General features: G+C 41.4%; 1 protein-coding gene across 1 annotated transcript in view; it reads left to right on the top strand.

The window, feature by feature from the left end:
* Pdlim5 (PDZ and LIM domain 5) overlaps positions 1–13653 on the top strand; it is a 160975-nt gene that overhangs the window by 112392 nt on the left and 34930 nt on the right. Inside the window, exon 8 of the mRNA XM_032897247.1 lies at positions 7253–7425. Within this exon, the coding sequence (XP_032753138.1) occupies positions 7253–7425 (173 nt within the window). The remainder of the gene's footprint in view (positions 1–7252; positions 7426–13653) is intronic.

Genomic DNA, 13653 nt, shown 5'->3' on the forward strand with positions numbered 1-13653 from the left:
CTTCTGAAAACTTAGGTTTTACAGTTCTCTGGAAGACCCACGTAAGACCGGACCACACCCACCCGCAGCTCCCCAGGTGTTAAGTGCTCATAGTCAAGTGGCCACAGTTTCTAGAGAAGCAGCCACTTACTCTAGGTAGAGTTCTTGTTTCCATCTCAGTGCCGGTGATGAGTCTAACTACTAAACTCACTGAAGTGGGAGCACGGTTATGGACTGAGGAGCAACGTCATTAACAGACATACTTAGTTCAGAACACTGCTTTCCATGGCTTCTATGTTCTGTGCACACTTTGGTTTAGTTTTTAACTTCTAATACAGAACGAAGCAGTCTGTGTCATTTGTTTAGTCACTTTGAGATCTGTTAAATTAACTTCTGAGTTTGACTTAAGTCTGCTCTTCACTTCAGTCATTTATCTCTGAAAGAAGAGAGGTAGAGAGAGATCTCATGCTCCCGACAGACATGTTCTTAGACAATAGAGAAGTATACTTACTACCTGCAAGACATTGATAGTTCTTTTGTATTTATTATTTTTTATTAACCATTGGATGGTCATTAGTTTCCTGTTTTCCTGGGCTGTGGGGTGGTTTGCTGCTCTATATTTAGCTGCCTATGTTAAACCCTGTTTCTGCTTCTGACTCACCTTCACTTTTGCTCAGTAGTAACTGTTGGCTCAAAGATGGTGACCAATTAACCCAAACATCGAATCACTCGGTACCTGCTCTAGCACCCACGTGTCCTCACTGCACTAAAAACATCTCCATTTTCCCTCTTGCTTCTTCTTTTCCTAACTCTTCACAGCAGGTGTTAAAACTTAGCCCTGCTGTTCCCATTACAGATGTGTGGATCACTTTTGTTTCCATAGAATATGTTGAAACTGACCTATAGTTTCTTCAGTTTTCTTTGCAATGATTTATATAATTAGATCAGTGGAGTTGAGTTTTTTTTTTTTTTTTTTTTTTTTTTTTTTTTTTTTCTTTCGGAGCTGAGGATTTTGAACCCAGGGCCTTGTGCTTGCTAGGCAAGAGCTCTACCACTGAGCTCAATCCCCAGCCCCTGGAGTTGAGTTCTTAATAACCTTTATGGACTTTGCCTCGTCATGTGTTGGAGGTGGCCATTGTCGCAACCTTTTAAAACAAAAGGTAGTTCTAGTGCTATAGTGGTGTTAGCATTAGTAACTTACATCTAAAGAGGAAGATAAGGAAACCCCACACCATGTTTTTAGACTATCCTACTTAGAAAAAACAGTTTCAACTAACCCTTGCTCACCAGTTTTGAGTGTCCTGCATTCGATTGCTGGAATGTAAATCTTTTGCCCAGATATTTTCCTTTTGAAAAAGAGGAGAAATAATTATTTTAAGTCATAAGAACACTTTTGAATATGAAATTTTATCTCATTTAAAATCTTACACAGCTAATTCAAAATAGAATGGGGGATTCTGCAGAGAGGATGATGCTTTAGTTATTTATATTCTTAATTACTGTTTTATTTTTGCAAAGATTCTTACCATCCAGAATAGCTCAACTTATAATATTTTAAAGTTATTTCTTGTTCATGTTAATAAATGCTGTTGCTTCTGAACACGTAGCCAGTTCTGCTTCTAAACCCACATCTCATTAAAATGCCGTGCCTTTGGCGTGTGTCTACTCCTAGACAGAACTTCTTTTGGAAAGACGTTTTGAGGCAAGTCGCCTTATCTCTGCTTATAGAAACACAGCTCTTATTTTCAGATTCATTTTCTTCTTAGTTGTATATGTATCACTCTTCAAATATGTGGTATATAATTTTGATGTAGTTGATATTACATTGTGCTTGGTGAAAACCAGCCAGTATTAGATAGGCTTATACATTAAATTTAAATGTCTGAATTTTGGGTATAATTCATAAGTGACCTAAAGGGCTGTCACTCCTTTACATGGCTCACCTGCATGTTCAAACACGGGTCTAGAATGCGTGCTGACTCGCTTTATTCAGTTGCCTTTTCTCACTTTCACCTTTTCTCCCCCTCTCCCCGCTTCCCATCTTTCTTTCCCTACCAGCGTAAGCAGCTCTACCAGAAGTGTAGAAGGTTCTTTGGAAGGTTTTGGAAACCTTCCTGCCTTCTCCCCTCCTGCTAGATACAGTGCTGTAGTTGTCAGTGGTGCGGCTGCCACTGTGTCTGCTGCTCTTGCTGCAAAAACCAGGTAGAATTATGTGTGCAGTCTGTGTGTGGTTCCAGCCTCTTCCAGTGTCCGGCGGGTCACTTCAGAGAGAACTGACCTGTCCAGAAGCAGGGTTCTGTAACGCACTCCCCCTTGTGTCGCATGCATTTTGCACAGGTTCTAAATAAATCCATGGGACTGGAGAGTGTTCTTGGAAAGCAGCCATGTCTGTTTTCACAGCTACCACTCATGTGTATCTCTCAGTTGTGCTCATCATTATGTGTTACGTCCTTGCAGACTTTAGCGTTTTATCGCTTTCAGTTGTCACTGAGGCTGAGTCAGGTAGAGATTAGATTTCTGATGATGCTATCCTATTCCACAACATTGGTTAATTAAAGCCTAGTTCACCAGTGAAACAGCCCTTCTATATGCTCTGTTTCTATATTATTTCTATCACATTTATAGGTTTACATGTGTTTGAAAGCTAGCCTTGCATGACTGTAATCAAAATTATTTTTGTTTTTTGAGACAAGGTCTTTCTGCATAGCCCTAGCTGTCTGAGGAACTCACTTTGTAGACTAGGGGGTTTTAAATCAAACTCACAGAAAGAAAGATCTGCCTGACTCTGCCTCTCAAGTACTGGGATTAAAGGTGTGTGCCATCCTGCCCAGCAACTTTCATCAATTTTATGTAAATGAATAAAATAATACAATGTCTCTATTCACCTTCCCCACTGCTTCGTACTCCTCTCTCTTTCCTCCTCCCCATCTCTCTCTTGCTCCTAAAGGGAATGTCACAGATCACAGACTGACAACCCACTCTCTTTTGTGGACACTGCACGTTTTCTCTGATGCCCGTCTCTGAATGCTTACCAGGCTCTCCGGCCCTGAGAACTCCCAGTCCTTTCTGGATGCGCTTTGCATCAGAACTGTTCCCAAGCCTCTAGCTCTTTCCTGTCTTCAGTCCTCTGAGGAGTCAAGTGGTTCTATCCATGTTAAGAAAAGCAGGTACTATGGGAGGGAACATGGCATGTGGAAGTTTGTTTCCTCTAACGGCGTATTACAATTCCAGCAGGCCAGAGTAAAACGTTGTAGAACTGACGTAACCGGTTTTGAATTAGCTGCAGTTTCAATGTAGTGCCCATGCACACACATGCTCCCTTCTTTGCATGTCAGCTCACCTTCTAATCCAGTGTGATACTTCTAATAGCACACTTGATGTTTGGTGTGTAGTCATGAATTACTGTGCCAATATTTGAACTGTAGTGGAATCCGGACTTTTATCACATGGCTCTATCTGTAATAGCATAGTCAAATGACTAATAAGCCATGCATTTTCAAAAGATGGAAAGCAATATAATAATTATGGCTGACTACTATCTTATACTTCATACACATGAGAATTTTACTTGAAAAGTAACTTAATTTTTACCATATGTGCTGAATGCTTTATATGGCTGTGATAATATGCATGAGGTAAACAGTCTGTGTGGAGGTGAAGATTATGGTGGCTTGGGGTTTCAGTATGCGGTTGCCTGGCTCCGTTGCTTTTGTGCCTGTGATCAGGACCACGTGTTAGAGCTGAGCTGCTTAACCTCACAGTGGCAGGAAAGGTAGGAAAAGGGAGGGGCTGAGTCGCCACGACCCCTGTAAGGGTACACTGCCCATCACCTGACTGCCTCCCAAAGGTGCTCACCTCCGCAAGGGTTCACCACTTCCTATAGTGCCATAGGCAACCACCTAAGCCCTTCCAGAGCCAAACTGTAGAAATTCAGAAACAACAACAGCAAAAAATTAAGTTTCTAAGCACATTGCAGAGATAAAAGTAGGCCAGGCTGCATGTGTGATCTCAGCGAGTCAACTAGGAACATACTTTGTGACAAATGTAAAATCAGTAGGAAAGCAAACAGCTGCCGCTATAGCTAGTACGGGTGAGCCATAACGAGCCGTTGGGCTCTGGCTACCCAGCATGACAGGCTCCCACTGTGCGGCACTAACTACAGTTCTCTGTTACTTTATAGTATGGTGTTTAAGCTGGTAACGGAGGGCAGACTGTCTCTAAGGGGGAAAACTGAAACTGTTTAAGTTTGGGTTCTTGAGTCGAGTTGGTCCACACTTTAGGAACTGGATGGAATGTCTACTCCATCAGAGTTTCTGGGCTCATGGCCACACAGGTATGCCTGCAACTCCAGCCTGAAAGAAGCTCTCTGGGGACCCTGTGAGAGGGAACACTGCTAGTCCGTACTTTGCCTTTTATCAACAGTGGTATGACAGCACGTATTTTGATATATGAGACAGGGTAACAGGTCTTCACAAGACAGGCTAATAGTATTCTCAGTTGAAGGAATGTGGGTTTTCTGAGAACAGTGAGAAGGCTACTGCGAAAGAGCAGAGGATATAGTTCCAGTATATTCTCCCTTAGCTTAGCTTCTGTGTGATATCAACCTTCTAATTAAGAATATAGAGCTAGGGGCATGGCTCAGTGGAAGAGTGCTTGTCTGAGAATTGAGAGTCTGGGCTCTGTTTCTGTCACTGGAAAAATAAATATAATATACACAAGTACGTGTGACTTAGTTTTTATAGCTTCTCTACAGTGTGCCTCAAATCCTTAATGTTTGAAGGGTAAGTTTAAAATGTAAGTATTATGTGCCATTGGTGAGAGGATTTATATAAACCCTGGTATACAAAGTATAAATTAAAATACTTTAGCTTACAATATTCTTCATAGGACTTTTAACATCATTTAAATAATTGTAATTTAAAATTGTACCTCAGATTAAAATCCAGGACTGAAACTATATTTATTTATAGTAAATTGTTATAGGAAGTATAATTTAGTAACCGTATTTACTAATACTGTCATTACCATTGACCTACATACTTAGAACATAGACATCATCATCAGGGCCATTTTCAGTACATAACCCCGTGCTGAGCATTGTACAAGTCCTTTATGAGCGAAACCTAGAGTTTTAGCTCGTGCTTGTTATAGCCCTGGAAGAAAGGCAATATATTTATAGAAATACAATATATAGTGAAGAAATTTACCAGGGTAAGTAATAAACCCCTCACACAGCAATGTTCCCCTCCTCAAGTAATGTACAATGTAGTTAAGATGTACAAATGTAGGTACATGTAAAACTTAGTTTTTAAAACAGCCATCACAAGTGAATGCAAATGTATGTGCTAGATATTAAATAAATGATAATAAATAGGTAAATGAATTACAAGTGCCTTTACTTGTAGCAGCTTGGGGAGTTAAATATAGAACAGTGTGATAACTGCTTATCGTAGAGCACAGCACTAAGTGGGTACCTTTAGTTCTTCTGAAAAGCATAGGTAGAATTTGGATGCTTGCAAAAGGAAGGTGTTGAAGGATACCTGCTGTACAAAGTCTGGCTGGAAAGAAAAGTAAAGTGTAGCACAGCGAATAAAGATACCCAGAATGCACAATTTCTGTGACACAGCAGGAGAGCTGATGGAGACCTAGAGGTTATAGCCATGTCTTCCAGGCTTGGGCTGACCTGCCGAACTGTAACTTAGTTCTCCTCTCTCATCTTGGCCACTCCCATTTAGAGTTCCCATCTTCCCTAGGTGCCTCTCTGTTGTGACAGGACGTTCAGCGTGTAGGGCACAGGAGTTTTCCTTTGAATGGTTTTCTGTATTAGGACGGCATCCTTTATTGAAAGGCATTCACCTTGCCACAGATTGGGTTACTGAGTAGTACACAACAGGTAACCGACCATGTAGATGCAGCCCATGTAGATGTGCTGGGGTGCCAAAGCCACTCAAGGTTTTCCGTACCTCGGGCCATCTAGTACTGGTACTTCCAACACCTCGATTCACTAGCCTTGGCATTGGGTTCCTGTCACCCAGTTTACTGACTCATAAGTTTGGAAGATATCCTGGAAGTCAGTTGTAATTTCTTCAGATGATTAGATGGACTTTAGTATTTCTGGATTTATTTTTGTATATAAGCTTTTTCCTTAAAGTCATTATGTAGCTCATTATACTGTGTAATATACATGAGTAATTTAATAAGAATAAGACGTTCCTGTGCCTTAAGACTAATTTATTTGTAATGGGTAAAATATATTGAATATAGGTAGTTTATTATTTTTATATTTATTTAATACTTTTATATTTATTATATATTATGAGTATTTTATTATTTCAGTATGTTTATTAACCTTTTATGTGTTAAGCACACTTTTTATGCCCTTCATTCTATTCATAGACTAAGCATCTTATATTTAATTATTCTGCTTAAACTACATGAGGTTTTTATCCCCAAAGTATCAATGACCTTATTTAAAGTTTAGATAATAGGCTCTAGAAGCAAAAATAATTGCCTGTCGGAACTGAGAAAAGATAATAGTAGCTGAATCTCTTCTTTGCTGGTGTTACGAACCTAGAACACTGGGCATTCTAGAAGGCAGGAGATACTGTCTGTTTGTTATACCATCTGGCTTAGGCCTATGGTAGATGTCTAAGTACTCTGACGTGGGTGAGTGACTGTACAGTGGACAGTGGTGACGGGCAAGGTGCCAGGAAGTGTGTAAACACCAGAAGAACGTGTAAAAATGGCAGTGTTCATGCCGTTTCATACAGGTTATTAAGGATACTCCCGTAACTAATGCGCTTTATCTGGTGCTTCTTTTGAAATGCTAACTAGGGATGGAGAGGGAGAATTCACTGGGAGGATTGGTTACAAAGCTTATTGTAGACGATTTGAAAATAGTGTCCATCACACAGAAAAGAAATGTTAACTGCTTTTTCGTCTTAACAGAGGGAAGCCCTTCATGATTTCAGAATTATTTGTGTATTATTTGCCTGTAAAGCAGCAGACTTCCGTGTGGCATTTTCATTTATATGCTTTGTGGATTTCCTTCTGTGCTCTTCTCTAACTCCTCACACACACTCTCCATGCCAGTGTTCCACTTCCCATTTAATGTCTTGTGTTCTGTTCTCCAACCCACACTCGGAGTTTCCTTTTTAAAAATAAGAGTTCACTGCTATTTTGTTTTCCTTAAAGCTTTAATGGATTTGGAGAAGGACTCATGGCCGAATGAGATTGATCCACCTCACCACAGCTGTTCTTTCCTTCCTCACAGTAGCACTCCGGAGCCTTCTCAGCAATCAGCTTCACCTCTGAGCGCGGCTGAGAGCCAGGAGAGCCCAGGGTCAAACAGGCCGGTGGTGGCTGGCCTCAGGTCCGCTGCTGCTTTCAAGCCTGTAGGATCCACCAGCGTCAAGTCACCAAGCTGGCAGCGTCCAAACCAAGCAGGTATTCCATAGAAACCCCTCACTCTTGGCTTTTCTAGAACAGAATTTTGAAACTGTGTACAGTAGACTCTGCTAGTGAAAACCAGTCTCAACAATTTGTGATTTAGGAAGAGGTATAAAGAGTATCAGTGTGTGCTTTGCTCTTCAGAATACCTCAGCATCACCCTCTGCCCCACACGTGCCTGTGCCTGTTCTGGAGACATACAGACAACAGGGGAAAGGAGCACAGAGTACCGGAAAGAGTATTAAATATGGACACATAAGACTTCAGTGAAGAAAGCGGGATTCTCAGTCACCTCCATAGATAAGAACTTCAAATACAACATTCATCCCTCTGACCCTCAATCTTCTGATATATAAAATTCAGGAAGTCTAACCCACCTACTGTTTCTCCAACATAAGCAACACCTATAGGTATATAACAGAAGTAGCTGTGCTAGGAGTACGGAGGTAGCTTAGGTGGTCATTAGCCAGAAGGTCTGAGTTCGGAACCCAGAATGCATATAAAACAGCCTGCATAGCTGGATGTGCTTGTAATCCAAGCATGGGGAGACAGAAACAGGAGGACCCTAGTGCTCCACAGCCTGCCAACCTGGCCTACTCAGAAGTCCCAGACCAGTGGGAGGTCTTGTCTCATAAAACTACACAGATGACACCTGGGAATCCACCACAAGGTTGGCCTCAGGCTTTCACAGAACACACACACACACACACACACACGCACGCACGCACACACACACACACACACACACACACGCACCACATGCACCTCTCTCTCTCTCTCTCTCTCCCTCCCTCCCTCCCACCCTCCCTCCTTTAAAAGGATGGGACTGTGCTTTGGGACTTACCAACCCCAAGTTCAGCTCGGCCTCTTCTCAGTGTTTCCCTTTTCCTGGATAATGTGTCATCTAGGTTCCATACAGTACTGACCATTGATTATTTGCAACCCTGTGTCTGATGATCTCCAGCGTCCTCAAGCCCTTTGAAATGCTTGCTGTCCTGTAACGTTTCAAATGCAGTGTGCCTGAAGATGTGATTTCCCATGGTGGGGAGTGCACTCTGGTCAGCAGCAGATTATGAACTTTAGACTACGCTCCTTCGCACAGTAACCGTTGCTCACAGGCTCTCTGGTGTAGCATTTATCAGGTCTGCTCTCTCCTTTGCCATGGGAGCCATTGCTTTGGTGCAGGTCCTCATCAGCGTGTTGTTGCTTGTATCATGTCATAGTGGTGTTTCTTACATGCTGTTGATTCTGCAGAGAAGCTCCGAGAATTGTCCCTCAGTCTGCATGGAAGGTTGACTCAAGGCTCTCTTGCAGATGCACAGATCCCTTATTGAAAATGGCATAAAATGTGTGTTCCCTGACGGCCAAAGATTTTGAGCATCTTGCTAGTCATTTGTATTTCTTCTCATGAAGAACCTTGGTCAGTTCCATAGCCTGTTTTGGGAGTTAGGTCATTTGTTTTGTTGTTTACTTTGTGAGTTGTTTGTCTACCCTAGATACCAGTTCTCTGTTAGATGTATCCTGGTAAAAGGTTGTTTTTAATTCTGTAGGGACCTCTCTTTTGATTGACCACTTTATTGTACAAACCCTTTTCAAGTTCATAGGTTCAGGGGTTGGGGATTTAGCTCAGTGGTAGAGCACTTGCCTTACAAGCACAAGGCCCTGGGTTCGGTCCTCAGCTCCGGAAAAAAAAAAAAAGAAAGAAAAAGAAAAAGTTCATAGGTTCAGTTGTACTTCGTTGGCCTTCCTTTCTAAATAGCCAGAATCCTATTCAGAAAGTCTTTACCTATGCCTATGTCTTTGGTGTCCTCCCTGCTTTCCCAGTTAACTCTAGCTTGCGCCCATCACTATTCCATACTGGTTTCAAAAGAGGCTCAGAAGTCCCACTGGGAAGCTGCCACTGTTTTGCAGGTCTCCAGGGATGAACACACTGTTTTTGTCAGTGGCGTAGCCACTAATCAAGTTGACCAAGCTCCAGTAGTCCTCCATCCATGCTCATGCAGACCACTCAGCACTCAGTGAGTCACCAAAGCGTGAGCACATCCTTCTGTGTACTGTCTATAGGTTCCCCGCCTACTTAGCATAATGTAAGTGACATGTACATATTGCTATACTGTATTGTTTAGGAGATACGATGTGGAATAGAAGTTTGTAGATAGTCCGCACAGACTTCTTTGCCCCTCAAATACATTTTATCCAAACAGAGACTTCAGAATAGAGAGCTGGCTGTATCTGTGTTTGGAGGAAAGAAGATAGGTCATTACATATAACATAGGCCTCTTTAAGAGAATTAGACTGCTCTATTATTTCTAAGCACAAAATGTTCAGACTGACCTCTGACACTTTTAAGCCATTTCTGTGGGGGGAATCATGATACAGCATATCTGTATTGAGTTATTTCCATTCTCTTCAAGTCCTTGTGTGGTAACAGGGACTCACTTGTTACCTTGCTTGGGCATTTAATACCAAAATAATTTTAAGAAAAAAATAAAAGGGTTTGATGTAATTGGAATGTGTCAGGACAGTGTCTTATACAATAAAAACACTTCATTCCTAAAGTCAGAGCTGAAGTGCTGACAGAAAATATAGCTGATGATTAGGTATTTCAAAAACTCGTAAGAAAATATTCTTCCCGAAGTAAAATAATTCCCTGGGAAAACACTACATTAAAACCACCACAAGAGGGCGATAAAGTACTTTCTTCTCTGTGTCTTAAGAGAATAATCAAATCAGACAAGCAGCAACTGTAGTCATGACCCATATGCCTAGTGTTTAAAACATGGTATTTATGTAGAAACTATAGTTTAATATGAGAAATGTTATAATCTGTTAACATATATCATAAAACAGTATTGCCAAACAAGAATATTTTCCTGTTCTGAAATTGTAACTGAATTACATCCTGACCCTTTTCTCAAAATAGAAAATTCTTTTGAGACAATGCTATTACCTTAGTCTGAGAGCCTAAAAATAAGCATTTAATGCTTTCTTACTAGACAGATGCTAATTAATTTACATTATTTTGTAGAATTAAAAAAATGTTAATTCCCAGGCTCTCATGTTTCTATTATACCGTACCTGGAAGATGTCATTTGAAAGAGAAAATGACAGTCCTTTAGGACGTCCTGTTAGTATTTGACATTTCTAGGAGAGTCCTAATGAAGATTTGAAAGTCCTTTGGAATTAGGGCATGGTTGGTGGTTCTTGATTGTTTCACAGTTCACCTGTGAAAGCGGCAGTGCAGGTCAAAGGGCACCAAAACCTGACAGCGCAGGTCACTGGGCCACCGTGACTCACACAGCATGAAAGCCAGGGACATGGCTGCTGCCCCACTAAGAGCTTCATGCTTGTTTTTCTAGTCAGTTCATAGCTTTGCTCTAGTATCCAAAAAGGAAAGGAAAGCAGACTTGATCTAAGCGTGTCAGAATAATGCCCGTGGTTGTCTGGGAGAGCGGGTCGGAATGAGCAAGTTCCAATCTGAGATCGACTTACGCGATCTGAAGTCAAGGTGGTAGCTTGGAGATAGCATTTACTTAGCTCTGTTTTGTCGGGACATGTTTGTAAATCTTTACAGGGTACATTCTGGTAACTTGGCACATGTGTGCATTGTTTATGGTAGAATCAGTATAAGCAGCTCCATTTCCTCATGAGGAAGAGCATTTTACTGTGGTGGGACTGTATCCTGCTGTGTATGGCCAGCATGCCCCCAGATAAAGCAGAGTGGTGTAGAACATACCGGACTATTTGACATGCTGTTTAAAAGTGCCATGAGTAACTGTCATTTTATAAACACGTTTCTTGAGATACCTCCATGAGAAAATGTGGGGATGTCAGAAGCCAGCACACACAGATATGCCTTGGATCAAAAGGTGAGGCAGTGTGCTTCTTACTGTGCTAACAGTGTGGAAAATAGTGCGAAAGACTTGATTTTAAAAACATTTATTGCTCTTTTTGGTAATTGAATTGGTAATGCACTTTTAATTGGAAGTCTAAAAAGCTCAAAAGAAAACAAAAGGAAGGACTTTACCAAAAAGGTTTTTTGAAATTATAAGACCTTCTAGTGTATTCCGCGCCTGCCCTTCACTTCTTGTAAGTCTCCTGAAGCGCTGCCTTTATTAGACGTTTCCCTTGCTGTGCTGTCGAGCTTGTCTGTACTATACACTGTAGTATATTTAGTACATGGTACACAGTATGTAGTATATAGTTGTATGTAGTACTCCGGCACCTTCCAGAGAACAGTGACACTAGATGACAGCGAGGGATTGAGCGGTCGTGTAGCAGTTCCCGCTGGACTGTGGTTTTCTGTATATTCACATAGTTGAATGGACACTTCCTCATCACTGCCACTTCACTGCATCATTAAACACTTGCTAGCTGGTCACAGAAGCTATTTTGAGATACAAAATATCTAAAATTCATAGAGTAGATGAAAATAGTAAGATAGAAAAGGTGGTAGGATTTCAGGCTGAGTTTCGAACAGGTCAGCAGCATTACTGCCTACTTCCCTCATGCCTGTGTACTGTGACTGTCATAAATAACATGTAAGGACCTTCAGAAACATGACTTGAGTCTAGGGAGGCACGTAAAAATGGAGTTTTTTCTTATTATTTGTCAGAATTGGGATTTTCTAAAAAGCTATATCGAATCACTTGTTTGTTGGAAGAGGCAGGATGAATCCCAGGGCTTCATACAAACCAGGCATGTGCTATACCACTGGGCTGCGTCCTACAGCCTCAGTATTTCTATCTGTCAGTTATCCATGAAAGCTTCATAGTATATATAAATAATAAGTGGCTAGGTGAGTATTTTAAACCTTTATAAATTTCATATTAATAGTTTAAAAACATATATCCATGGTTTTGTAGGTGACCTAATTTGCTATGTAATGGTTTTTCTACATTCCTAGTGAGTTATGATTAGCAGATTAGGTAAATTTAACTCACTAGATGAAAATACGTGTATAAAAATACTACTGTCTTACCAAATGTAGTAAAACATTTTTTGTGATGGCACAGAGGGCCATTTTGTGTTGGAATACATTAATAAGCTTAATCAAACACAAAGTGCAAATTATGAACTTTCTGGAATGTAAGCAGAGCCTTCTCGGTCAGGCTCCATTGTTCACTGACCTCTCGTATGTGGCGGGGGTGGCTCTGCTGTATTTAATGTGTGCCCCCACCAGGAGTAGTTCTAGAGGGCTACCCTTTACAGTTTTATGTTCCTGCTTTTTCAAACAGGGTCTTGTATGGTTCTGGCAGACTTCAACCTGGAGATCCTTCTGCCTTCACCTTATATCTCTGTTAAAATAAGGATCTTAAAGTGCCCCTGTAGCACTGTTGTGGACACAGGATCTGGCGTATTGATGTGCTTAGAAGGCAGAACAGGAAGGGTTCAGATTCCAACCTTTGACACTGTCATCACAGTACCAAGAAGTTTTACTGTTGTGAGCCAGCAAAATGGGTGTCACAGACCTTCCCTGTGTGCAGTGCTTTGGAGTTCCCTGCTACAGGTAGTGTAGCTTCTTCCCCGGGCCTTCAGTGAGGCTCCTCCTCACCTCCACTGTCTCCTGCAGCCTCATTTCATAAGGTTGCTCCATATGTCTCTAGTTCAGTCGTGCAGAAGTTGCTAACAGTCTTTATTCACACACTTCCATGCTGTGTACCAGCTGCTCTTGTGTGAAGTACTTGGCCTGGTCTCCCACCCTGTAACTCCTTTAGTCAGACACAATTGGGCACTTACTCTTTGGTCCGTACAGCTGTGGCCGTGTCTTTACCATTAGAATTCCTTATGTTCTCTTTAATTGCTTATATAGACCTTGAAGGGTGCGGCCAAGGTTTACTGTACCAGTCCTTGCTTTAGAGCACCTGCCTGGTATGTGGCAGTTTCTTTGGTAAATGTTAGTGACAGAGTCCATAGACCAAATGCCTTATTTTGAAGCCTTTCATGTAATTTGGGGGACACAATATTGCCTCCATATTGTTCGGTGTTCTTGGGCTTCAGATTTCTTTAAGTGTTACTGGACAAAGGTGACAGTAGTGTCTGACAAAGCAGCCATTTAAAAATACCAAAGCGCTGAGGACAAGGCCATGCTGCTAGCCTCACGAAGCATCAAATTAAGAGTTAGAGGAGGAGACTGTAAGCACTACTGTAATCACCTGCTGCCCTCTATCCAGTAATTCAAAATATTAGCAGTTCTGTAACCAGGGCCTGGTTTTCTTTCTCTAA

Source organism: Rattus rattus, chromosome 3 (genome assembly GCF_011064425.1).
Source record: "Rattus rattus isolate New Zealand chromosome 3, Rrattus_CSIRO_v1, whole genome shotgun sequence".
NCBI classification, from domain to species: Eukaryota; Metazoa; Chordata; class Mammalia; order Rodentia; family Muridae; genus Rattus; species Rattus rattus.